The sequence below is a fragment of the Serinus canaria genome, chromosome 5 (genome assembly GCF_022539315.1).
Source record: "Serinus canaria isolate serCan28SL12 chromosome 5, serCan2020, whole genome shotgun sequence".
Lineage (NCBI taxonomy): Eukaryota > Metazoa > Chordata > Aves > Passeriformes > Fringillidae > Serinus > Serinus canaria.
Window position 1 is genome coordinate 48,218,180 of NC_066319.1, and position 27,356 is coordinate 48,245,535.

The 27,356-nt window shown below is 37.7% G+C and overlaps 3 protein-coding genes across 8 annotated transcripts in view; 2 read left to right on the plus strand and 1 right to left on the minus strand.

Annotated features, from left to right (window-relative positions):
• Positions 1–8,326, minus strand: part of ATG2B (autophagy related 2B) — a 46,032-nt gene extending 37,706 nt beyond the window's left edge. For both annotated transcript variants that reach the window (XM_018907259.3, XM_009101769.4), the window contains exons 1-5: positions 7,714–8,326; positions 4,115–4,277; positions 2,122–2,274; positions 1,042–1,144; positions 27–189 (exon numbers count right to left, since the gene is read on the minus strand). In XM_018907259.3, the coding sequence (XP_018762804.1) occupies positions 27–189; positions 1,042–1,144; positions 2,122–2,274; positions 4,115–4,277; positions 7,714–7,875 (744 nt within the window). In that variant the 5' untranslated portion in view covers positions 7,876–8,326. The remainder of the gene's footprint in view (positions 1–26; positions 190–1,041; positions 1,145–2,121; positions 2,275–4,114; positions 4,278–7,713) is intronic.
• A 37-nt stretch (positions 8,327–8,363) lies between these two features.
• On the plus strand, positions 8,364–12,114 carry GSKIP (GSK3B interacting protein). Its single transcript, XM_009101770.4, has 3 exons — positions 8,364–8,530; positions 9,482–9,740; positions 10,216–12,114. Exons 2-3 carry the CDS (start codon positions 9,483–9,485, stop codon positions 10,375–10,377), a joined length of 420 nt encoding a protein of 139 aa, XP_009100018.1. The 5' UTR covers positions 8,364–8,530; position 9,482; the 3' UTR covers positions 10,378–12,114.
• An 876-nt stretch (positions 12,115–12,990) lies between these two features.
• The window catches only part of AK7 (adenylate kinase 7), a 30,012-nt gene continuing 15,646 nt past the window's right edge, over positions 12,991–27,356 (plus strand). For all 5 annotated transcript variants that reach the window (XM_050974687.1, XM_009102342.4, XM_050974688.1 and 2 more), the window contains exons 1-10: positions 12,991–13,117; positions 13,681–13,851; positions 14,975–15,083; positions 16,054–16,148; positions 16,897–17,007; positions 21,694–21,777; positions 22,336–22,424; positions 22,840–22,930; positions 25,091–25,168; positions 25,911–26,060. In XM_050974687.1, coding sequence (XP_050830644.1) covers positions 13,028–13,117; positions 13,681–13,851; positions 14,975–15,083; positions 16,054–16,148; positions 16,897–17,007; positions 21,694–21,777; positions 22,336–22,424; positions 22,840–22,930; positions 25,091–25,168; positions 25,911–26,060 — 1,068 coding nt within the window. In that variant the 5' untranslated portion in view covers positions 12,991–13,027. The remainder of the gene's footprint in view (positions 13,118–13,680; positions 13,852–14,974; positions 15,084–16,053; positions 16,149–16,896; positions 17,008–21,693; positions 21,778–22,335; positions 22,425–22,839; positions 22,931–25,090; positions 25,169–25,910; positions 26,061–27,356) is intronic.

The window sequence follows — 27,356 nt, forward strand, 5'->3', positions numbered from 1 at the left end:
TCCTTATATAATGTATTTATTTTTACCAGCTGTGTAGCTGAACACACTGGGGAGGACTTTGCTGATGCAGGAAACTCATCCCAGAAGAAAGAGACACCTGAGAGCTGCAGTAATTTGTGAGCAAAAGCTGTGGGCTGATGTACATTAATTCCAGAGCATTCATCTGCAGTTTCATCACAGTACATAGTTCTGGGAGGCAAAAGAAAGGAAATTAAGACAGCGGGTGCATGAAAATTGTTACTTCTCCTCATGCCTTTTAACCTTTAAGTTTATACATGGTGTCTCTCTTCATGCTGTCCACTGTCATGAAAACAATACCCAATACTCTCTGGGAAGGGGTGGAAATCCTAACTTTTCTATGGGACACCACCAGAAATGTGAACATATCCCAGAGAACGCAGTAACTTGAAGCTTATAAATGCTTAAAACAAAATATACTTCATTAGCAATCCTTGGTAAGCATCAGCTTTATTTGATACTGATCTCAATACTTTGCAAAAAAGTATAATTATACTCTCTGATAGGTTGAATATAATCTACATTAAGTACATGTACAGTATTCATGTTCAAAGTAATTACAGGATTCACATGGGCTCTTTTGAAAGCTCACACAGAACCTAAATTCTTTCAGGGTTTTGGGATTTTTTTCAGGACTGTACCTTTTCTTCTAAAAAGACTTAAAGTGTCTTACTCAAAAGGGTCAGTTCCCTTTCTAATTGTACACATGGCCTGACTGGCCAACAATATACACTGGCTGCTGAATGTCTGAGAAATGTTACTTATTAACTGTAGAAGTTGATGAAAATGTATATTGGGAAAAAAAGAACTCTTCTAATTTGATGGCTAAGTAACTTTAGCATTAACATGCTAAGTGGAATCTGAGTGAAAACAATCCTCACTAGCATTACAAAAGAAGTGCTTGAGAGCAAGTGTCTAACTATATACTAAGAATTGTGTGTATGAGTAAATTGTATTTTACAGGAAATGGCAAGAAGTCCCTTAGAAAAAAAAAACCTACACGTTAAAAAAAAAAAAAAATACCTTTCAACTCTGATTTCAAGTGCAGTTCCACTTTTAGAGTTTTCTGGCACATGTTCTATTCGTAACACAGTATCCAAAAAGGTAACTTTCACTCTTCTCAGAACTTGAAAGAGAAAACAAAAAAATAGTGTAGACTATTAAGTCAAGTTACTGAATGACTACTTTTGTAACCATATTAAATGGTCTTTGATTTTAAGTTCTCAATATTTATTTCAGTGAAAATTATCAGTTGAGTTTAATAAGGCAACAAGACTTCAACAGACAATATAAAGTCCTATTAAATGACCAATATGTATATCCATAGCACACAACTGCTCTCTAAGGCTCAGACATCTGAGCAAGTGACAGTTCAAACCAAGTTTTCCTGTGGCTCATTGTGAGTGATCCTCAAGGAAAGTAAAATCTTCATTGTGCACCATATCTGAACAATTAAGCATTGCTGCAGCAGCATGCTGCCTGGACTGAGTAATTCCATCTCCAGATGGGACTTTAAACATTCCCCTTAGCTCAGACATTGCTGCACGAAGTTCTCCACCACATAATGCAGTCATAAGCCCTTAGATTTGTGCATATAGAAAAACCACCTCCAACAAAAAACAGTTTCTGAAGTACTTCTATCAACATGGCGTGATTATGGAGATTCATACAACATAACAGGTCAGCTTTGCACAAACACAGCTGAAGAAACTTTTTCCATTTCTCCTTCAACAATATCACTATTAGCAATTGATGAATTACACAGCCATCTCCAAAACTAAGACATGTCATCAATCCCTCAGGCACAGATTTAGCTGGATTTATTCTGGTGAAAACAAACACCAACTTGCCCTGAGACAGAGTTCAATCTGTCCACTGAGGGAAGTATACAAATACTTTAGGAAGTAAATGGGGCTTTTTTTCCCCACTTCAAGATCAAGATCACTTGTCCAACATTCCTCTTTAGATTTTACAAGCAATGCTAAGAAGTGAAAATTAGTCATAGAAGTTATGGCAGTTGAGATGCCATTTTGTAAAACCCACACACAACATAAACCAATTAAATCTCAGATGTAAATGCAAATCTCAATAATTGATTCATACCTGTTTCAATAGTTTCTGCAAATTTCTCAAGTCCTTCAAAAGGCTGGGACCCTTCTCCTTGTTCATCTGTCAATTTTTGGCTAAGACACTCTTTTGCAAGCTGCATACTACTGGTCATAAAACTTGACCAATACATAGGCTCAGAACCAGATGCTGTGGAGTAAAATAAGTCTTAATAAATTAAACATGGACTTCATGAAGCTATAAAGACAAAACACAGAAATATATTTGGCACACCCAGAAAAGAGTTTCAACAGCTTAGTAAGAAGTCATACATAAAAACAAATTTAGTTATAATCTCTCATTATAGACTTTACTACTTTAAAATTAATGTGATCTGTTGGACTGCACTGGTAAGATTCTGGTATTTGAAAACTCAGCATAAACAAGAAGAACTCCGGTAATCAACAGTGTAATCAATTTTCAGCAGTGGTTTAACTAATTTAAGCAATTAAATAATTTCTGGAATTCTTTTACTATATTGGCATGTTTTTGTAGGCATAATTGGCAAAATAAAGTAAGTCAAATTTTTAAGAATTATTTCAAAGTTTCTTATCCATCTTGAAACATATCCTGCATGGAGAAACACTAAGCAAGGTTTAAAATGTTATCTTAGCATATTAAAACATGTTTTAAATGCCTAACACAGACTTGACATAGTAAAGTAAAACATAATAAAATCCAAGAGCACCACAGGCATTAAGCTGAACAAGTTTTTCATCAGCCAGATTAACTTTATTGACAATGCATTCCTATCAGCTAATGCCAAGGCCATTGTGAGCAAATACTATAAAACTATGGATTAGAAAAGTTAATCGAATTCAACTATCACATTCTAGTACAGGCAGACAAAAATAAAACTAGCTCAAATACAATCATGTTAAAGAGGCAAAACATTTCAGTTAAGCATTCAGGTCTGGAAACCTCCACATGGCTATAGATGTGTGACAAAACCAGCAGCATGGGGTTTTTTCTACACTATTTGGTCTATTATAAAGCACTGCACATCAAAGAGAACTAACTGGATGCAGGTGAAGAAATAAAGGTTTCTTCCTAATACTACCATTCCTTCAAAGCAATAATTTTACATCAGAAAGTAACATAGCTCAAAACTTAATTCCAGTTAAACAACTACAGATGAAATGCAGAATACATGTAAGCAAGTAATTCATTTAAGGTAACTAGCAAAAGATAAGAAATAGGTTTTGGGCTTTTTTTTTCTTCTTCTTCTGTTTAAAAAATGTTTTCTTCCACCTTCTCTACACTACAAGAAGGAAACCAAATTAAAATCCTTCAGAGATTCAAACAACTTTCACAACTAAAAATGAACTATGTGTTCCACAGAATTTATGGAAGCTTAATGACCAGTAAAAATTTATCACCAGGACAATCTAAACTAGATCAGTAACAAGCATGTGGATACAGACAAGCTAGAAGAACTCAGACAATCCTCAGCATTATAATCAAAGTTAGTATGTATTCAGAGTACTTAAAAGTCATTATTTCAGACTGCAATGGCAATTAAATTGCATTTTTTGTTTTCTAAACATACAAGAAGATGCATCTTTTAGCCTGAAGTAGACAAAGACAGAACCTCCCATAACACCTCCCCCAGTCTTTCACCGTGATTTTGTCCTGCTGCCACTCAACAGCCAACTACTAACACTGCCTAACAGAACTGCAGAAATACCACCCAAAAACTGCAAAAACTCCTACCCACATGCCCATTTCTACAGCTCTGAAACAGCTTGGAAGACATACAACAGTAGGAATATTATAAGCATTTTAAATTATTTAACAGAGCAAAAACAAATTGCGTTGACAACCAACTGACAAACACTTGACATTTGCTTTTTTTATAACTCTCAATCATTAATATATGGAAGCTAAATGACAATTTAAATAAGGCCAAGAATTGACAAAGGCAAGGACAGACTTTTGACTCAAAAACTGTAAAGAATCCCCTTTCCCAAAATCAAAAAAATAAGCTTACCAAGCCTTGGTCTTGGCCTGAAGACCATCTCTAATCCTTTTACTTCTAATGCACAGTTATCCTGCAGCAACGACCCCCATGGGACAGATAAAGAAATTGATTGGATAAATCCATCTGTGACTTCCAGAGGTGCATCAGCAGACTCCAGGATCTCATTAAGACACTAGAAAACAATAAAATAAAAATTAAAAATCATTACTTTTTTAAAATCATATCCGTAATTTTGCATCTAACAAATAAAAACACTTTGATGCTACTAGAAAATTAATTATACTCAGATTAAAAAAAGGGACACTTTCAACTATATCAATTACATTGCAATTTCACTCTACCTAGCTTTCAGAATTGCTCTGTGGTGGCTGTATAGTCTGTATTTTTATACTATACAAAAAAATCTGCTAACTTACACTTATAAATATCAGAATACTTACAAAAGGTAATCTGTTCATTCTTTGGAAGTACTTGAAGAAAACTGAAAACAGGCTGACCATAAAAGCACAAAAAGTACTTCGTTTTCTATGATAGGAGTATTTCACAGCATGTAATTGCAACATAAAGTTCATTTTCGATGTGACAGTGGACCCAAAGAATCCCCTCTTGTTGAGTAACATACTTGCCATTTCTACGTCATATTTTTATAGTGGAATTATAAACACTACTACCATGCCATCAAGTTGCTCAAAGTACCACATCAGCTCTAACAGTAATTTAGGATTTTCATGTTTTCCACAATCCTCAGAAGACTCCCCTATTGCTCTATAAAGATTTCATTACATCCATACACATTAAACGTATTCTTCACACTTAGGCTAATAAAAAAGTGAGTTCCTGTGTGTGCTTTGATTTTAAAATGTAGTTAAAACTTAAGTTATTAGACAAGAAGTAGTTAGGTTTCAATGAAGCAAATCCCAATATTATTCACATACCAAATCCAGAGAGTGCAACTTTCTAATGTAAACAAGATGCTACTAAAGACAGTGGTTGTAATAACAGGACATAATCTTTAACTGGCAAGAGAAAGTGTGGTTTTGACCTTGCTGAGTTTTGAACAAGGCCACTAATTTTACCTAAGAAAACACTTAAATTCAACATCATAAGTTTTGAAAAAAATAAGGATTTAAAAATTCTTTGCCATTTTAATTGTATTTGAAATTATATTCCAACTATATAGAATAATTTTTAAAACGTAATTTTCTGAAAATATATTTTCTTTATTTTTATTCTTATATCTCCAGATGCAACTTTCTCATCACATTAACTTGTTGCTCTCAATAACCTTGCCTTTAGAATTTTGTTTGCCTTGCATGTTCAGCTTTTCTAGTTTCTGTTCCAAAGTCCACTTAGGCAGCAAAAAATTGCAAACTTTAAAGAAACAGAACCTGAACAGTCCTATTGGGAAATTATTTAGGAGTCAAATAATCAACTAAAATTCAGTGATATTAAAATTCAATAAAATAAATAATATGAAAGCTCAAACATATTTTAACTTATATTTAAGAATTATACACATGGCAATAGCATAAGATAAGGCAAAAATAATTATTATAGATGAAAACTGTATTTTTAAATATCACATGTTCATTTAAATTACTTGAATGAATTTACAAATAATTTCCTATAGCAGGAAGTAAACTAGCTACCATATTTTGAACAAATCTGACTCAGATGTCTTTTTGCTACCCATGCCCATGGTGATTAAAAGTAAGTGTATTTTAGCATACTGCTTATTATTTTAAAATAGAAATTTACTATCTAAAAGCAAAAAAACCTGAAGCATTCTTGAGATAAATTGCTTCATAAATAGGCCAGCTGTTCCTAGAAGGAAGTAATTAGAGCATTTCAAGTGAAATTTTAAAACTGAAGCACAGCCTTCACATCAGGACTTGTTTCCACATTGTTGACCAACAGTCCACAAAAGTAGTATTTAATGTATACTAAAATTCAACCAGAAATATCATCCATTCCATTTTGATTCTTCTGAACAGCTCAGGCCCCAAAAGGCATAGGCATTACATTAACAGCCCCAGGAATTCCTACATATCTCTACAAATAAACACATACAATGTTACCTAAAGTATCTACACAGTGCTGAGATGAACAGAAGTGTCTGCAAAAATGGAAGCCATGTAAAAATACAGTCACCCTGGTGATTCATTGAGAACAAGGTTACAATGACTAGGGGGAAAAAAAGAGCCGTAGTACTTCCGTGACATCTGCTTTCGCAATCTGTCATACACGAGAGTCACGTGCAGAGAGCCTCAAACATGCAATTGTTTACAAGTGGAACAGAAAAATGCTGATCCACAAATGGGGAAGATCACCTAAGCATTACAGCATATTCATTTAATCACTGTGTATACGTTATGCACACTTCTCTTGGTACCGACCCGTAACTGCTTTGTTACTAAGTATTTTACATTTTAAATAATATCACTCTGACTCGCAACGAGGCCTCGATACCCACTAGAGGGCATAACAATTCAATTAAAGCGAGGCAGCCTCACTGAAAGCCTGCCACAGAAAACAAGCTGCAGACACAGCCAGAAAATAAAGGAAAGAAACAAACAAGCAAACAACAAAATAAAAAGTCCACACTCAAACACTGGTAACACTGAGCACTTCTGCAAGGGTCTGTCCCCTACCACTTTCAAACATATTTTCACACTAACAACATTAAAAACCATTACCTGAAAACATCATATATTTACAAGTATTTTAAATTGTACCCTTCGTGGACCAGTACATACTATAATAAAGATGTGGTTTGGAAAACATTAAAGCAAAGGACCTAGCTCACCATCTATGCTACCCTGGAAGTCAGTGATTGATTCACTGCAGTGCTTAAGTCTCCTCATGACAGACATTTAACTGACAGGTAGAATGCAGTAATGTTGGCAATTAAACCAAGAATCTTTACCAAATATTACAAACACAGTAATCCAAAGGTCTGTCTCTAGAGTAGGCTGGAAATATAAATACCTGTGCGTAGACACACACATATAAAAAAGCCATAAGTGCCAGGACTAGAGTGTGACAGGCCACCTGCTGAGCAAACTCCAGCTAAAATCAGCTTTCTTTTTGTCAACAAGTACTTTCACCACTACAAGACGAGGGGACAATCTTCAGAGAACTACACAGACTAAGCTCAGCATAACACCATCATTAAGAACCAAGATGTCTCCAAGACAAAGCATAGATACCATAGGGATTACTTTGTTTCCACCATCTCTAGCAGTCAGTAAACATACTCCTCATTAACTACAGGGATTTCTAGAAGTTTGGGGTACACTAACTCGTTCTCCCTGAAATATCAGCAGCTACTGCCTTCTTTCAGTTTTTGTTTCTTTTCTCATAATTAAAAATTACACAATCGAAGTGTGGCTAGAAAAATTAATCAGTAACAAATGCCGATTTTTTTTTTTCTGTAGTGCTAGCACATCAGACAACAGTTCCCTGGATTAAATGCTAATTATGGTTATAACTTTTGCATAGAAGAGACCGGGTATTGAAAATAAAGCGGGTGGTAGCCGGGGGCAGAGAATCAGCTGGTCCCTCAGACGCCGCAGGAGCCGAGGGGGTGAAGCGCCAGCATCTCTTACCCACTTATCCAGAGGGACCTGCGTCAAGGAGCCGGTGCCCTGGTAGAGATCCAAGCTGAGCTGTTCCAGGCTGAGCTTCTCCTGCAAGAAGTGGCCGAGGTACCTCTGCAGCAGGTACCTGCAGGCTCTCTTCTTGATGGACTCCGAGAAAGGCCACGGCATGGCGGCTGCACGCCGGGGGCCGCGAGGCCGGGCGGCGGGACGGGGCCGGGCGGAGAACGGAGGCGCGAAGGAGCTCAGTGGGGGCCGCCAGGCCAAGCCTCGCCCCTCGGCGCGGGCTACGGCGGGGCCTCCCCGCTGCCGGGCGGCACCACCGCTGCCCCTCACGCCCCGGCGGGGCGGCACTGCCCGCCCTAGGGCGAAGAGGCGCTGACAGGCAGCTCCATCCTCACTCGGACACCGCCGCCATCTTCTCGGGCGCAGAGGGGCCGCCGCAGCCGCGCTGCGCGGGGAAGGGGCCGGGGTCCGGCGGGAGGGCAGCCCCTCCCGGTCAGCTCTGCGCCGCCGGCGAGGGCGACCAGACCGATTGCGGCTGTTCGTCCCCTTCCTCCCGGCGCGCCCCCGCCGACCACCGGCACCGTGACGTGCGGGAAGTGGCGTCGCCGCGCGGAGGAGGCGGGGGCGGAAGCGGCCACGGGAGGGGGCGGCGCGGCCGGAAGGCGTCGTGCAGCCGGTGGCGGCGGGGCCGCCTCTCCGGGGAGCGGTGCGGGAAGCAGCGGGGCGGGCGCTGTCCGCCGAGCGAGGCGGGGCGGCGCGGTAGGCGCGTCTGGAGCCGTGCGGGGTTGGGCGGCGGAGCCTCGGCTGCCCGCTAGCGCTGGTGGGTGCGCTCCGGGGTGCGGTGGGAGCGGGAGGCTGCGCAGCTCGGTATCCAGCTCCCTTGGTGCCTTCAGCGTCTTTTGCATTTGTTTGTATGTCGGCGGCGGGATTTGGCAGGAAGCGGCGGATCCCGTGGAATGAATGTCCCGCAGGTTGCGGATCGGTGGTTGCAGACCCGATTTTCTCCCGGCAGCAGTGCTCAGCGACCGGAGCTCTCGGGCAGCGTCCCGAGCGAGGGGCTCTCCCCGCTGCCTCCGGCAGGTTCCACAGGTGTCACCTGAGGCCTCCTGGCCACACTGGTACCCGCGGGGCCACTGCTGGAGCTGCGGCGGTAACCTCGCTAGGGCTGTCCCTTTGGGTACCAGTTGCTCGCAAAGACCAGCAGCCTGCGGATCTGAAATGTATCGGCAGTTGTGCGTAAAAGATGAACAGGAGCTTTATTCTTTAGTGACTGTAACAAATAACAGCCTTTAGTTCCTAAGGTCTCTGATAACCCATTTAGTTCACAGATTCAGGTCTTCCTTATGTGCACCAACAGTAGGTTTTTGTTTTCTACAGCTATTGATTTTGCATTTTTTAGGCATGACTTGTCTTCCTCTTACATTCTGTAGCAGCTAAGGGCAGAATTAATGACCACTGAATCTTAACAGAGTCCTATACCACAGAATGCAAGTTAACTTGCCTGAGAAAAACTAGCCTCAGTGATACTGATACTACTTCTAAATGTTCATGTAATCTTCTTCAGCACTTGTTCTGAATGTCTTGTTTTTGAATTCTCTAGACTGTCATTTCATGAGTTATGAAAGTCACTTGGTCTCTTCGTTTCCTTTTTTTTTTTGATAATGTTCAAAATATATATACGTCTGTTTAAAATATAACTTGTGTTTTATACTGTTATTATCTATTGAGTACAGTGGTATAATGAGTCTAAAATAAATGTTTTTATATGCAGGATGGAGACTGATTGCAATCCTATGGAGTTGCCCAATAATACAGGGTTTGAAGAAGATTCTGATTATAGAGACTTCGAAGGAACAGACGTGAAAGATATGAGACTAGAAGCCGAAGCTGTTGTAAATGATGTTTTGTTTGCTGTCAGCAACATGTTTGTGTCAAAAACCCTTCCCTGTGCAGAGGATGTGGCATATATCAATGTGGAAACCAGGGAAAGGAACAGATACTGTCTGGAGCTCACTGAAGCAGGACTCAGGGTAAACTAATTTTTGTAATTTCTTTAACTTCTTTGTTTTGAACAATGACGATATTCAAAAGTGCCTAGAAAAATACTTCGCTGACAACCACACATATTCCTTTTGTACTTTTAAGAAAGCCTGATCTACATGTTTCTCAGGTACCCAAAGAAGTCAGTAATACACCATCTATACTTTTTTTTTTTTTCCACCATTTGTAATTTTTGTACAGACACATAGATGTGAGATTTCTTTTCAAAGAATGTATTTTACTAACATTCTGAGTTTTGGACAGAAGATATTTGAAATTGTCTTAAATACTCTATAACCAGTAAGCTCCATAGTAGTTAGCAGAGACTGTGATTTAAATTCAGTGTTTTTTGTTCTTACAAAACATTGTTCTGTACTACCCTGACTGGCAAAGTTAAAAGTTGGTGCTGCATGTACCAAGGTGATCATCACCACAGAAATTTAACCACCCAATTCTTTTTTGCAGGTAGTAGCTTATGATTTTGATCAGACTGATGACAGACTGCAAACTCCATATCATGAAACTGTCTACTCCTTGTTGGACTCTCTCAGCCCTGCATATCGAGAGGTGTTTGGAAATGCATTATTACAAAGACTAGAAGCTTTGAAGAAAGAAAGTCAGTCATGATTTACCCAGATATGTGGAAGATTTAGTACCAGAAGGAATTCTTAGTATGAAGCACTGAGATCTTCCTTACAAACATCTTAAGCTTCATTTCTTGGATTAAAGTCTAGTTCGTGCTACTAAATTATTATATAACATTTATATGTTACAACAAGTATAATATATAACATTTTGCTACCATGGTTTTGCATATATCTCAATGTTATTAAAAGCCACTTTGATAAATAGTGAAAAATATTCTTAATTTTACTTTCTGTTGTAAATGAGCATGTAAGTTGCTCCATACAATGTTCAAAAACCTTGGTCTCTTTTCCAAGTCTTAGTATTCAAAACTAAAAAAAATAGAGACTGAATGTTATAGATATAAGTAGTAATTCTTTGTGTGTGTGTGCTTACTGATAATTTTCATGCCTTGTTTTTAAAATAGAAGGTAACTACTTGCTCTACTCAGTTAATGAAAAAATTACTGGAAAACTTCTGCAAGAAATTCCTGCTTGATTTGCTATACGTAAATCTGAAAGTTGTCAGCTTTGTAGCTAGAAAGATTAGTTCTTCAACAGTTGAGCATTGCTTATATAGAGGCAGTATCTGAGTTAAAAGCAAGGCTCAGCATTAATTGATCTGTTCTTGTCTATGGCAACCAGCAAGCTCCAAATAATACTCGAGATGAACTGCTTATATATGAATGTATTGTTTGAAACACAAATGATTAAGCACAGAAATAATGGGCTACACATTTCCTAAAAATGATGTTATCTATGCTATAAATATGTACTGCAACTGTTTGAGAGGCTTGGAAGGCCTGTTTACTATTTTGAATGTGTATTTACATGATGTACGGGATATACTTCAAGAGTATTTTTGCTTCAGCCTTTACTTTCTATAATACAGTACTTTGGTACTCCCAGTTTTCACATTTTCTCCCTCAATTGTACAGTGTCCTCTTCTAATGAATACTAAAGTAAGCACTGTAATGTTAATTGCATTGTATTGGTTTGAAACCAAAGGCTGTATTGAAATTTGCTAAGACTAATACAAGCTGGAAGATATAACTTGTATTTTCTACTTAAAAACTGGTACAACTCTCTTTATAAATCTATTGTTCTGCTATAACTTTTCAAGTATGAACTGAATGGTAGACTTTTTAAAAATTAGAGTTGGGTGGAAATGCTTGTACAGTTGAACTGACGTTCTGTGACATTCACACTTTTTGTATTCTTCTATTATTCCTGTATTTTTGTGTCTTTATTTAAACAATCCTGCCATTATTCTTCTATGATTTTGTGACAACTACATGCAGTAGCTTTTTTGGAGCCACATTTAGGGATTTATTGGTTCTCACAGATTCCAGTGACTTCAGTAGAGCTATGTTGGCTTCTACCTGCTACGGTTAGTCATAGGATCAGACAAGCCTAGCAGAGCTTTTGTAATGGCTTTGAGTTAGCAATGTGCAACTATGACAGGACAACTGTAATTAGTGCTTCTGTTTTCGAGAGCTTAATTTCATAGTTATCTTTTTGGGTTGAAATTTCTGAAACTAGTCCACTGCCCTAGGGTATGCTTCCATGCTCCAAAACTTATTCATAGGCTCTCTTTTGCACACAGGTCTGTGGCACGTGGTTAATCCTCTGTGAGGAGAATGTACTTCAGCAAATTTATATTTGAATATTTTTCCTTGCAACTGATTTACTTGTTCAATTTCAATGACTAAAGAATTAAATAAATGGACTGGTGTGTTGATGTTTTCTTGTGGGTGGTGGAGCTATTGTAAGGTTGGAAGTGAGCAGTTTGTCTCATCATCATGCCCTTAGACAAATCTTAAATAGCTGTGGACTATTTGGAAAACTGGTTGCAAACTTCAATCAGCTGAAATTTTGTCATGAAACAGCAAGGTAAGGTATGGTACGTGATTGTAAAGGAGTTGGAGTGTTAGAAATCCAAGTGGAAAAATGCCAAAGTAATGTTTCATTACTAAATTTTGGGGTTGGTTTGTTTGTTTGAGTTTTTTTGTTTTAGAGGTCTTTAAACGGTCATTTTATGTGCTTATTCTAAACATATTTTCAGAACAGGTATTTTGTAGGTGTTAACAGAAGAAACTTGTGCTATTTCTTAAACTGTATTACAGTGTTAACCCAAAAGTGGGACAGCAATGTCATTCCACCACTTCTGGGTTACTGAGGATGAGCACAGTGCTCTCCCGTGCCTGTCCTGGGGCACTGCTCCGCCTCTGGAGGGAACGTCTGCAGCACTGAGGAGGGACAATTTCAGGTCTCCTTCGGCCGCCGGTGGTTCCCATTGTCCGGAGCTCTGAATAAGTGCTGCTAATGTAGCTGCTAATGTAGCTGTATCTGTGATCCGCCTAGGCAGCCCCGTAGCCTGCCTGCTGTCGGAAAGGACGGCGGATAACCTAATTAACATCTATTTTTGTCTCGGCAGTACCACACACCGTTGTGCCGCTCCCAACAAACTCCAAGCCTGAGGGGCCGCTGCCGCCCCGCTGTCCCAGGCCGGGCCGGGTGCTCACGGCGGCTGCGCGTAGCGCGAGACCTCCCGTGGCGGGGCGGCGCTGCGGGCGGCGCGCCCCCAGCGGCGGCGGGGGGAAGTGCGCCCGCCGGCGGTCGCGCGGCAACGGGCCGCGTCCCGGTCTGCGGCCATGGAGGAGGAGGAGGAGGAGGAGGCGCCGCGGGGCCGCCGCATCTTCCTCAACCACCTCGACTCCTACTGCGGCCGCAGCATCGGCAAGGTGACGCGGGGCGGGCCCGCAGTTACTCCCGGCCGCGGCTCTTCGTTCTGCCTCAGACACCTCCGCCCGTTGGGGAGCCGCGGCTGGTCTCCGGCGAGTTCGGCCGGGCGGACAGGAGGGTCAGCTAAAATAGCTGTTGAGGAGAGGCGCCGGAGCAATGAAAGGGATGAGATGGAGTGAAAATGAGGAGTAAAAGCTAAGAGTTAGGAGCAGGAGGTGGGGATAAAGTCGGTCGGGAGAGTTCAGGCGGCAGCTGATCGCTGCGGAGGGCGATAACCAAGTTCCCTGTGAGGCACCCCCTGCCCGAGAGGAGCCAGGCGCGGAGCAGGGGCATTCAGGGACTCGCCGGCACCTTCGGCTTTGAGCCGTGGGACACAAGGCGAGCCAAAACATTCCAGCTGAGGCTGAGCAGTCCCTAAGGTTTTGCCTTCAATGGGAAGCTGTTTTTGAAGAGCATAGGAGCATGGCTGGTCAGACGGTGCTGGTACCTTCTGGAGACTACGACAAGCTGTGTAGGGCTCAATAGGTATTTGCATACAAATTATGCGTCTTGTATATTGCAGTATTTATCCACCTGCGTTGTTGGGGCTACGCTTGAAAGCCCAGAAGAAGAAGAGGAGGGAGAAGAAAATGATTCAGCTGACCCCTCGAGCACAGGGGAAACCTACGAAATAGTGGGTACTCTTTCTAAACCAGAGAGTGCTGATCTACGTTTTGCAAAGGAAACATATGTAGTAAGTATGAGTCTGATTTCAGATTGCCTTTAGACAACATTGAAAATATCACAGGTCATGTAAAATGACCTGCACTAATGAAATTTTGCTCCTGCTGGAAGCTGTATATATCTGTTTTACTCCTTCTGTTTCCTGCATGTGCTCTGGCTTCCTCTCTTCTAGGTCTGACACAGCAAATATAAAAGGAAGGAACTCAGACAGAAAATAGATTATGTCCTCTTCATAAATTTTTTTAAAAATCTGTCTTGATGATCCACAGGTCTGCTTTCTTTTTTTCTCAGAGCTTGCACTTCAAGTATCTCTCATCTTCTTTTTGTCTTTTATCACCATTTTGAAGGTAGTGATGCTGAACTCAAAGTCAGTGTCCCTCTTAACTGTCCACTGAAATCACAGCTTTCACTAGCAGCTAATTGATCTGAATACCTCCATCTTTGTATAAAGATGTGTATGTCCGGAGCTTAATTAATTAAAGGAGGCTTGCTCTTATGAATGTGATTGCTTATTGCTTGATTTAGTTTTCTGAAACTAGAAATTGCCTCTGTCTCAAACTGCTTGTTATAAGCTGGTTATTATTCTTCTTACTGAGGAATCTCTTCCAACATTTGAAACTTTTGATTCAGATGTCTATGCAGCTGAACTGTTCAATCAGGGAATTATGGCTGGCGGTGTAAAGTTTTAACCCCTGCTTTTGCCCAAAGTGTTTGCTGGATTTGCTCAAGTAATACAGATAATCTGCAGTTAATAAAAATTACAGGATGCTGTCTTGCAAGGAAATTGACTTTTTTTTTTTTTGTCTTCTCTATTCTGCCAATGGAGAGTTGTTTAAAATACCTGGATAAGTAGTAGATATAATCGTTACTCACAAATGCACTAAAAATATGGATCCTAAAATACCATTAAAAGTCTGTATTTTTGATACTATGTTAGCATGTAATCTAAATTAGAAATTTCAGCATTTAATTTCCATTTTATCATCTTTCTTGTATCTGACAGATAAAAGTTTGGTAACTATCTTATGAATAATTCCAACATCCTAGTGTTAGAAAACCACACTCTATTCAGAAATTGAACTAGAAGAGGACTATTTTTTTTTCTCTAATGACAGAATCTGTTTTTCCCTCAGGTCTCTTCTCAAGAAGCACTCTTAACCCACTTGCTTGAGTGTGATATTGTTTTATATAATATCACAGAGGATGCAAAGCAAATTGAGGAAGCAACATGGGCTGCTTCTGGTTAGTATAGCTTTACCTGAATAGAAATTTGGGTTCTGTGTAGCCATCAAAACTTGTGCCATAAATGTGTAATGAAATTATCATGGATTTAATATAAAATTGGGTTCCTTGATGGAGAAATGCTGCACAAATTATTTGGATAAATAGCAAGGAACCATGGAATGCACATATTCAGAAGGGAGAGAAGCTGACATGGAGTGGTCCAACTCTTTAAATGACGCATCTGTGTAGGCAGTAATTTCCCTAAATAACTGTCAACCATCATCTCATCTCTTTGCATCGGGAGGTGGGTAGAAAATTTGCTACTGTGTTATTCAAGGAATGTTTCAGTATTTTATATAATTATTTAAAGTTTATTTTTCTTTAAAATCCAATAAAAAATATTGCTAGCAGTCTTTTGAAAACCTTCTCTTTATTGTTACACCCAAATTCTAATAGGCAGCTGGAATCCTTTCATGGTGAGAGTGCAATATGATTCTTTATATGACAGCTAAACTAAATTATTCTTTCTTCTTTCTGATATGAAAACTCAGACAACAGAGTAATTTGCTAACAAAAAATTGTTTAAAACAATTATTTTACATTAAAATAAACTTTGTTTGCATTCAGTACCTTTTTTTTCCTACCACAAAAACCCCACACTTTTTTATTTTCTTTCAGTAATTCAGCAATCAGTGAAGATGAATAGTTTTCTAATATAGATTGTTTTGTTGGGGACTTTTTTCCCCATAATATGTAGCTCTGTGGCAATTATATCAATTCCCAATAATTTAGTTCTTTATTACCATTCTTTCTGTATTTGTTCTCTTTCCTGTTTTTTTATCTTTATTTTATATTAACTCAAAGAGCATTTGCTTAAAAAGACATCACATAGAACATTGGTATGAGTGTCTATAGGATCTTTATATAAAAACAAAAATATAGTTTGAATAATACAGTTTAAATTAAAATTCTTGCTTTCATTTAACAGCCCTACATAAGGAAATAGAGACTTTTGCAAAACAGAAGTTATTCATCCTCATTTCAACAATAATGACCTGGGCAAATTCCAAACCCTTTGACCCTGTAAGTAATATCAAAACTTTTTTTTTTTTTTAACAGATGTTGCCATTTTTTTTTTTTTAACAGATGTTGCCATGGAAAATATTCATTACATTAAATTATACAATATATTTTGGGAGTGTACTTCAGTGATAGCTGGTAGAGTGAGTGGGTTTTTAGGATTCTTTCACCCTTACCCATTACTCACTGCCAACATAGCTGGATGAAATTCACTGACAGAAAAGTTTAGGCATGGGGCTATAATGATACAGAAAGACATAAGGTGTTGCTTAGTCAAGAGGCAAGACAAATGCTAACTACAATATGCACTGTCTTTCACTCATTAAAAAAATCCCATATTCACTGCATATTTAATGAAATACATAATTAAAATGGATGCATCTTTATATCAATATATTTAAAGTATTTTCAGGAGCCATGTTGGGTGCTTTGTAGTATGCTTGTTACATATTTCAAATTCCTTGTTACAGAAATAGAGTTTTTCAATCTTGTGTAATGCTATATATAATAAAAACTAATGTTTTTAGAAATATAAAAAAAAGTTAAAAATCTTTTGCTGTGAAATTTGGAATTGAACTAATGACATTTTCAAAATGCTAAACATCAAATTCAGAATCTTGACAAATTTCAAATGAAGACAAAGTTAAAACAGATTTTAAAATACTTTTAAAGAACTTCCATTAACTATCTAGACCTTTAAAAATTGTTCTGGTTTAGGAAATGTATATCAGTTAAATTTTTATCTTCATAGGAAAATCCTGATGCTCCTTTTAATGAAGAAGATTTTCGCAGAAGAAGGTCTCATCCTGGCTTTGTGGATCACATAAATGCCGAAAAACACATTGCAAAACTCGGGAAAACTGTATGTATAGAACTTTTTTATAAAAATAAGCTGGTTTGTCTTCTTATTTAGAGCTTTATCATAGTAATGGAATTTATAAACCATTAGAATAAGTTTTAAGAATATAATATTGTCCTTATAAATATGGATGATACAAATTATTAATAAAATATAGTAGCATGGAGAATACTATAATGTCCTTTGAAACCCAAGTGTATGCATAATATAAATCCCAATTTCTTTTTTTTTTTTCTTAGGTAGGGAGTAAGTCATGCTTATCTTAAAAAAATACTGTTTCTTTGGTTGTACCAGAGACAATCAAAGCTGGAGTCAGTGTGGAAAGATTTCAGAAAGAAATATTGTAGAGGAATGAGATATTAGTACAGTTCTAAAGAAAAGCAGCATCTTTAAATATCAGCAAGCTATGTTAGTATTATGACTCATTTAAATACTTAGATGTTCTGGCCACACCTATCATTTCCCTGGATAGTTTGTGCTCTTGGAGCAGAGGCCTTGTTGACTTTTGTTACACCCTATAATTTACTTTAAAATCACAGTCATAGAGCTGACACAGAATAGCTAAAATATGTTATCACTTGACATGCTTTTAAATCCCCTCCTTCAGTTTTGCTTGCTTTGGTCTGATTAGACCATTAATCTTAGTAGAGAACAGACTATGCCTCTATTTGTATTTAAGAACTATTATTAAATAAATACCAATATTGGCTCAAGTTACAATTCAGGAAAATGGAAGCTGTTGACATTAGTGGTGGAGTAGTGAGGGAGGTTCAAAGACAACAAAATACACTAATGATGAAGGTGTCATTTGGTCATTCTTTTTCTTTAGGAGTCTCCCATAATCAATATAATTCAATGTCCATTTCAGAAATTTATCCAGCTAATAACAGAGTTTATTGTGAAAAAAACTTTTCTCTGTTTTGAACATATATTTGCTGTCTTGTGTCCTGCTGAGAAAATAACACTAGAAATTATATTCTGTTCTACTTTGGAACTAATAGTACAGAATACAAGTAAAAATTTGGTTTACAGCTTGAAAAATCAGTGGTAAATTGGTTTTTCTTTTACTATGCTAACATGGATTTGTAAGACCATGGGATGAGTTTCACACCTGCAATGTTAAAAACATGAAAATTTTAAGCAGCATCCATCAAACCTTGTGTTAACTTCTGCCACCAGATGAATTATTGACAATTTTTCTGACTAGTCCAAAGCACTGAGTCACTGCATACCAAAAGTATTTATATAATTAGCTTCTAAGTGTTTGCCAGGCTGAACATCTGTTAAGAAGACAGATATGTAGCAGTACATGATAAAGCAGCTTGAATATTTTCAATACCTACCTGCTGTAACCCTTTCAAAAGGAGCTCCTTTCCTCCAGAACTCCAGTGTCAGCACCAGTGGGTATCACAGCCCCTGGATGGTTTCTGTCAGCACTTTGGAGCAGGATGGCTCCAATGCATCTGTTCTTCCCATGAAATCAGCTTTGGCTTCCTGTGACGGCTGAAGACTTCTGGATTACAGTCTTTACTCATTCCTAAATTCAGTGGTATCTAGGAAATAAGCCATCAGTGAAAGAAATGACAGTGTTATTGTTCCCTGCAGAGACCTCAGACACTAGGATTCATCAGCCAGCCAGACAAAAAAGCTCTTGCACCAAGAATAAAAGGTTTTCTAAGCCTTATTGCCTGTACGGAGTGCAATTTAATGGAAGTTGTTTCTTAAAGCAAGATTTCACCTCTCTACATTAGTATACCTTTCACCTATTTTTTTATTAAAGTTCAGCAACAGTCTGAGAGCTTAAGAGTCTTTGGTTTTTATGACTAGGAATTTTTTACCTTTACCTTTGTTTACCAGGTTGTGTCACTTTTCTCAGAAGTTGCAATCTCTGGGGTTCTGCCAAATTCAGAATCCTTGGAGAAATACCAAAGGCAGAAAAGCTCTTCATCCTCCAACTCTGTTCTCAGTTCTCTTAAAGCTCTTCGACCTCTATCACAGTTCCCGAATCCATTTAGACCTGTTTCTCACTTCAAGCAATTGTTAAGGAGCAAGAAAACAAGATAAAACAACCACAGCCTGGAAGTGAGGATCCCAGCTAGAAAGTGACACCTAGTGGATTTAATGAACAACACACGGGAACGTGACATTCCTTACCCGGGACTAAACCTGCCGCGAGGAACAGCCAACTTACCTAAGCACTGCCTTATTTTTAAAATGACCAAGTAACGTCAAGTAGTACCTTCTCAATGGGTGGCTTGTGACACTAAGTAACTATTGTTAGAGGAATTGAACCTGTTTTAGAGGTATGCATTTCTGTGAAATACAGCACTTGGTGCAAAACTATGGTTAGTCTTCACAAAAGGCAGAAGTTAGCAAAAGGTACATGGAAAAAAATCCTATGTTACATTCTTTTTAAGGGAAATTATAAATAGCACCTCTGGTGCATTCAGAAGAGGCAGGTTTTTCCTGCTAGGACACAGAAATTACTACCTGTCTTCTGGGACGTATCTGCAGTCTGTCCAAAGCAGCCCTGGGAGCTGCTGCTCTTAGGTGCAAACACTATCTGTCATGGAATTACCCAAGCAAACTCAGTGTGTGTTAAGATCCAAGTAGTAACAGATATCTCTACCCAAATTAAGATGCAAATGAGACCACAAACTTAAGTCAATTATACAGATTTTATTTAACAATGAATATGAGGTAGAGAGATAGAAAGAGAAAACAGAGGAGAGAGATCAAGAAGAAGATAGTCACCACCCAAGGATCCAGAGGCATCGTGTTCATACTGGGCTTCTCAGTGATGGGGTCCCAAGATGGTTCAAAACTTTTCATATTCATACATTTTAGCAAACAAAGGAATTAATGTTCATTGGCTACAGAGTTCTCTTAATCTATTGGCTAAATTATTCCCTCATTTCTAGTGCTAATTAGTCCCATGCTCAGTCTTTCTCTTTTGAGTTGATGGGTTTCTTGGGTGGGAAGGCCATAAGTTGGTGGTCACGATCTCTCCCTGCCAGAATCACATTTTACCCAATTGGAGCTGATTTCATCACACTTGCTGAGCTGGCTTTCCTTATGGCCTGTAAATTCTGCATTTTGTGCTCATTATCAGTAAAAGCTTTGTTAATGTAAGCTTTATGTTTTGTAATGCATTGTCTGGGATAACACCATCTTTATCTTATCTCAAGTTGCTGCTGTGGTAGTTTATCTTACAGTCCAAGTTCCAGGTATATTCACAGGCATATTCAGGGGGGCTTCAGTGATGGTTGGTGTTTGCCATCTGACCCATGACTAGGGGTGATCTTTGTTTGACCACTGATCCACATCTGAGCAGTTGCTTCATGACGCTGTTGGCCACAGTGGGAACTTCTGTCCAGATGTGTTAACCAGGACATACTAACCAGATCACCCTCTGCCATGCCCGGAGTTAGTGATATTCTGCTGTAGCTCCCTTCTGTGCTTATCCCATGGCAAAGTCCTCCTGTGGCCCTAGCAGTGTTTGAAAAAGGCAGCTGTCCTTACAGTGTGGAAGCTCTTCTACTACCTATAATGTCTTCTAATTTTAGTGTTTCTAGTGATTATTAACAAGCTGTTGAATTCAGTTCAGTTGAAGTAGTTTTTGCAACAAAGTTTCACTCTCTAAGTATATAGATAACGCCACATAGATACAACACACTGACTTTGCAACTTGTCATCAAGTTACATGGTGCTTTGTTTATATAATCCAAGATTGGCTAAGACCTGCCTTTTTTTTCTGCTTCTAAAATATCATAAAGATGCTAACAAAAGGTCCATTTCCCCCCACCCCCCCAAAAAATAATAGATCCCAACTCTGCATATGTATTCCCACTGTGATAAAGGCAGGCTCTTTTACATTTTATGATGAAGATATATAATGCTTAGGATATTTACCTCAAGAATTATTTAATAATTTTGTTTCATCTTAAAAAATTTTAAAGTGACTAATTCATAAAACTTGTTTGAAAGTTTTTTCCTTTACGATGATTTAAAAATCTTTTTTTTTCCCTCCTGTGTAACCATCCTCACCATTGATACAAACAGTAACATGTATGTCCAAGCAGACAGGCAATTTTATGACATTAAACAGATCAGCCAAAATTATGGGGGTTAATCATGATGTGCAGTTAGCAAACCATTTAATTAGTTCAAAGATTTTTTTTTTTTTTTGTAATAGTGCATCAAAATGAAAGTAAAGAAATTGTAGAATCATTAATCCAGCATTTTCTGCTCCTTTAGACAGCCAAATGCAAACAGAACACGTGGAAAAAATAGCTTCAATGAATTTCAGAGTTATTCTTTCTTGAAAATAGGAAGCAGAAGCATGAGTTATCCTGTTCACTCAATTGATTTACATAGCTTCCAAATTTTACCTCTTAATTTTATTTTAATCTTATAATTTTTGTTCAAATGTAGACAGACTTTTTTTTTTTTTTTTTTTTTTTGAAGACAGCTGTAGACAGCTTTTCTTGAAGGAAGTAATAATAATATGAGTCAGGAATCTACAGGATATGCAACAATTGATTGAGTTACAACTTGGAAGTGATACAGTTTGCACACTTTGTGTATTTAGTGTACAAGAGTCTATGTATTCAAGAGTCAGTGTAAACCTGTATCCTAATTGCAGTACCAGATTTTAATACAAACTTTCTCACTGATTTCACTTTACAGAACAAAAAAAAGTTTTCAACTTACGTTGTTGCCTCAGGACATCAATATGGAGCTGAGGAAGGACTCTTTCACTACTTTTTTAAGGTAGACATCCAACTACACTTGAAGGATCATTTAATTTCTAGGGGCAAACTGCACTGGAATTGAATCCATTTTTAGCAGCCTTAGCATCATAAGCTCAATGCTTTCATGAGCAGAACTATTTGATCCTTTTGAAATATTTTAGATGTAGTGGAAATGTTTTTCTCTTTTGTGGCTCCATTTTTTTCTTGAATATTTCTCTAGTTTTTGAACAGTATCTCCATATGTACTTTCCAGTGAGAACATGTCTGTCATGTAAATGGAATCCTGGGAAATGTCTTTCTTTTCAACATTACAGTCTCTCTCTTTCTCTCTTTTTTTTTTTTTTTTTTTCCTTAGGGTGATAAAAAGTAATATTTGCCAAGATTAAAGAATAGTCTTTAAAAAAGCCCCTCTTGCTTTTAGTAGTCTGGCAATCAGTACTTCTCAAGAATAGTCTCCTTTATTGCAGTTCTATTAATTATTCGATAAACTGAACTTTAAATCTTGAATATACAGATTTGACTAGTAAATTTGTATACTTACTCACTTTTTTTCTCACTTTATTCTCTGTGTTTTCAGATGTGTTGGCTTGGTGAGACTCCTGCAATACCTGTTTTTGGAGATGGCAAGAATATTATTCCAACCATTCATATTCGTGATTTAGCAATGTTAGTGGGAAAAAAAAAATCTCTGAGCAATAATTGATACCTATCTAGATAACAAATCCAATAGAGAGTACTGAGGCTTTTAAATTGGATGGTTTGGTTTAAGGTCACTTTTGGGCCCTTTAAACTGAGTCAGACAGAGCCTTCAGTTTCTTTAGAAGCAGATGTGCCAGTTAACTGGCACAGAACTTGAAATGGATTGTGGACTCTACAGCAAACTAAGACAATATCATTCACAGATATAGCTTTTTATTATTTTAACTTCCTTCCAAATAAAATGTGTAGCTGTGCTTCTTTATTAAGTGAAATATGTATGAAAATGTCATGCTCTGAAATGTTCTGCAAGAATTTGCAGACTCTTGGTACTGTTTCATGAACTGCATTTAACAAGGAAAGCCCTGTACTTGCTATGTTTCAGAGTGTTGCAAAATGTAGCAGAACACAGGCCAGACTTTCAGTATATACTTGCAGTAGATGCATCGATGCACACGCTTCGACAATTAGTAAAGGTAAGAGAGTTGATAAAAGCATATTTAAATTTATTTTATTTTTTGGTGTTTTTTAGTATAGCTGTATGTAAGGTTTTAAAACTAAGTGTTTTACTGAAGTAGACATTCCTCAGTCTTCCTGAATTATCCTGAGTAGTAAATTACATGGAAGATTACTTTGAAGTCCTCTAAGACTTCTGTCCTTTAAACAAAGTAGTTTACTTGATCTTGCAATACTAATTTTTGCAGTATTTATCATTAACTTTAATAAAAATTGTACCTAAGAAAGTTATGGAGAATTGTTATGGGACTCACAGAACTGTGATTAGATACTGAGTCTTTACCATGTGTTTCCCTTCGTGTTGTGGAAGATATCTTGTTTTTCCAAGAGTTTTGAAATGAAGTCTAGAAGTAGTCTGAATGACACTGCTAAACAATACACTGTGATAGTGAGAGTCAACTCATAGGACACTTGCTCATGTAGATTGAGCAAATGTTACATAAGGCCCTTTTTTGTTGTTGTTGTCGTATCAAAGACAGTTTAATGAAATAGGTAGTCAAAGAGAGTTTAATGAAATAGGGAGCTCACTAGAAGATGAAACCTGTGCTTTTGTGCTTTGGTTCAGGTAGGCATCCCAAACAGAGTGATTGGTGTCCTTTCATAAGTATGAGGTTGTTTAGAAATGTGAAATAGAGGACGGGGCAAGTGAACAGTTCTTGGAGACAGGAAGTAGCCAGTGGAGAGGGTGCTACAGAGACTTGGCAGGGAGCTGAACCAGCCCAGGGGAGGACTGGAAAGGTGCATGGGAAAGAAACACCTTGAGAGTTCTGGTTGAAAATGGCTGAAGATTAGAAGAGAGTTTGGAACAAGTATCACGTATGCCTTTTCCATGCTTACCTTCAAGTGGGTGTTCCACTAAGGAAGAAAGGAGCGAGCTAGGTGGAAGCATATCACCCATCCGAGTGTCCCAATGACGTCTCGTTGCTCCCCTCTATCTGGATTTCTTCTGGTGGTGAGGGCCACCATGCAGAAGAGTACAGAATCCAGGGGGTTAATGCAGGCTTTGGGCAGGTGGAAATACACACGTGTCTCCCTTGCAGGGGCCAGTTTGACACTCTCCCTTGCAACACTGTGGATGTGTTGCATCATGCTGCAGTGCTCTGGTGTGGGGTCTGGGGACCCCTTTGGGGGCCCTTTGATGGGCCATGACACCCCTTCTGCTGTGGATAAGCTTTTCTCTGGGTGAAGGGCCCCTCAGCTGAGCTGCATAGCGGAGGATGCACAGCCACTGCCTCTCACCAGAGGCTCTTTCGGTTCACATCCAAAAAGCTTCCTCCACCCCCCACACCTTTGAGGGTCTGTGAGCAGCCTGGCAGCTGATAGCCCTGGGGCTGGGTCACTGCTCAGAAGGTGTTAGGCTTGTGCTCTGTGAATACATCCTTTTTCTCCAGCCCTAAATTGTTACTTTATCTTCATCAGCGAGCAGTCCAGGGCCTCAGTCGGAGCCCCATTCAGTGTGTGGTGGTCTTCTCCAGAGCCTTTGTAATACAGTTTTTGCTATAAGAGGCAAAAGTCTTTCATGAAAATGTTTAAGTCATAAACTGTAGTATTTCAGTCTCCAACAATGGTCTATATAAATGCTCATGATTTTATGGAATGTAGTGTGATTTAAATCTATTCTAAAGGGCTGTAGGAGTAACTAACAATTTCTGTCTAATGATGAAATGCAAATTATATGTGGAGAGTCATCAGTAGCATTGATCTGAAAACCCTTCCCAATTGTTAATGGAATTAAATACCTCAGGAACCTGAAGTAAAAGTGCTGGGAAAAGAAATATCTCCAAATACATCTGAAGCACTAGGAATTTATTCATATATTTGAGAGCTTTATAAAATTTTCTGTGGTTTTGGGTTGTTTTATTTGGTTTTTTTTAATTGCCGGTACTAAGGAAGAAGAGTTACTTAGCAATCAAAAGTTATTCAATACTAACATTAAAGTTAATATATTGTTCTTAGATCTATTTCAAATCAGTATCCTGATTTTCCAGGCACATATAACATAAAATTTAATGCATACATTTTATTCACAGAAATCCTGTTTAATTTTTTCCTAAGAATCTGATTTGTTAAGTGGCTTTGGTGTGGCTTTTTGTTTATTTGTTTGTTTGTTTTTCTGATAGTGTATCAGTAAAAATCTTGGACCAGGAAAAACTGAGAAGGTTCCTAAAGAAAATGCATTCCTGAGCAAAGAGCTAACAGTCAGTACTTTTCATTCTTTTATTTCTTCAGGAACGTATTTTAACTTAAAAGTAAAACATAATGAAATATATAATTTATTTTTCCTTTTTTTCACCAGAAAGAAAATAGCCCCAAAATATGCCTAAAAATATTTAAAATTAGTTTAAATTTGGAAAATAAATAAAGTAAAATCTAGCCATCATAAACCATAGAATTCTGAAGAGTTACAGCCTCATTTAAAAGAATAAAACACTGGAGCTCTGATGTCACTCTTCACCTTAGCATATGGGAGCACTCTAACAAAACTAACAAAATTATAAAAATGAAAAAAAAAAGTTAATAATGAAGTGCTGCTTAGGCTGATGAACACAGAATACATAAATTACATTGTATTATTCTATTTATCTGGAATTAATTGTTCATAGAAGAAATAAACATAATACAACCCAGATAGTTTTAAGATGTTACTTGATAAATTTATAAAAAGGGGATTCCTTCCAATTACATGAAAACTTTTCATTGTACAGAATAAATATTTAGTGTTGCATGTTCTAATAGATCGTGAGAACACTCAAATGCAAATATACATTGAAAATTAATATTTTTAAAACTCTTAAAATATCTGGGTTTTTTGTATGCAAACCTTCTTTCCCAATGCTTTAATTCTTTCTGTTCTCCCCATCTATTCTAGTCTCTTGCTCCAGCTGTTCTTTTAACATGCATAGCTTAAGTCTGTAAATAAATGTAGCCTTGTTCCCTCAGCAAATGCAATTGGATATGTTGTTTGTGAACCTGCGAATGGAATCTATTTATCTGAAAGAGAATTTCAACATTAACTGGTTTGCTGAGACAGGACTGATAGAGAACATTGCTCAAGTCATCATGGAATACAAGCAAGCTCGAGGATTACTGGTAATGCTTTGGTATAATATTTTAAACTGCTCTTCTCTCTTTATCCCCAATAGAAATGGTTATATAAACACATTAATTAAGTAAAAATACATAGAGGATGGATATAGATGCAAAATAAGTGAACATAAAAACTTAAAATTAAATTGAAGACGTTAAATAAGAGGGGGAAAAAAAGACTGAGTTTTATTTCCTTTATGCCTAAAACTGAAATTCTGTAAATGCAAATAAGCTTAATGATGGAAAGCTGCTATTCTGAAGCTAGTTTCTTTATGCAGTATATTGCACTCTTGGTACATTTTGCCTCAGTAATACAATAAGTGCATCTTTTATTTAAACTTTTTTTATAATACTCAATAGTTATGTGAGTATTTTGTGCCCTTTATATATTCAGTGAGTGTGGATATTCCAGTGCAATATACCCTTCCTTTTACCCTGCTTTGTAGCGAATTTTACTGGACAACTTCATGATTTCCTGTTAGCTTGATATTTAGGACTTGTGTATTCAGATATATAGGTTACTGAAAGGTGCAGAAAAATGCCTGTTTACATCCAAGTATCAATAAAGCTGTTTAGCATGTCTATATGTTAGCATTCAGAAACACATAATCACAAAAATGATTATGTTGGTGCTTTTATTAAGAGCTCTGGGAATCAGGGGTATTTTCAACCCAAATCTGACTCCGACTATACATTCGAGATGAACATGTTTTTATATTCTACCGTTACATAACTTTCATGTTAATTATTAAACTTATATTGTTCTATTGTATACAAAGATTTTAGCCAAGCATAGCCCCCCCTTAGATTTCCAACATAGTTTCTCGTGATTCTTCTTATGATTATACAATAATTATATTTAATTACTAAACAATCATCACATCTAACAATTATATATTTTATCATACTGCTTACGTAGGTGCAACACAAAGCCTAACATTTCAGAGTCTATTTTACATTTTCTCAGGGCCCCACTATCATATATCTGGTTCAAACTTTGAACAACAGTTCAGGGCATGTAAAACAAGCTGAAGATACTATTGTTAAAAGTTATTTATTGAAAGTCCCTTCATAGCTCTGAAAGGATTGTCAGATCTGCATTTGGGTTAAACTATTGCATCTAAGAACATATTCATCTAATTAAAAAAAACAGTACATACCAGGTAGCAAGGAGAAGGAAGGCTAGCTAGACTGTCTCTGTCACTACTCTATTGCAGAGTTTGTACTGTCAGATTTACTAAATTAAGATAGGCACTTAATTATGTATGATTATGAGTTTACTGCATAACATATTTAATA

Coding starts and splice junctions, on each gene's coding strand:
- GSKIP (XM_009101770.4), top strand. CDS start 9,483: ATGGAGACTGATTGCAATCCTATGGAGTTGCCCAATAATACAGGGTTT. Junction 9,741..10,215: donor TCACTGAAGCAGGACTCAGG/GTAAACTAATTT, acceptor TCTTTTTTGCAG/GTAGTAGCTTATGATTTTGA.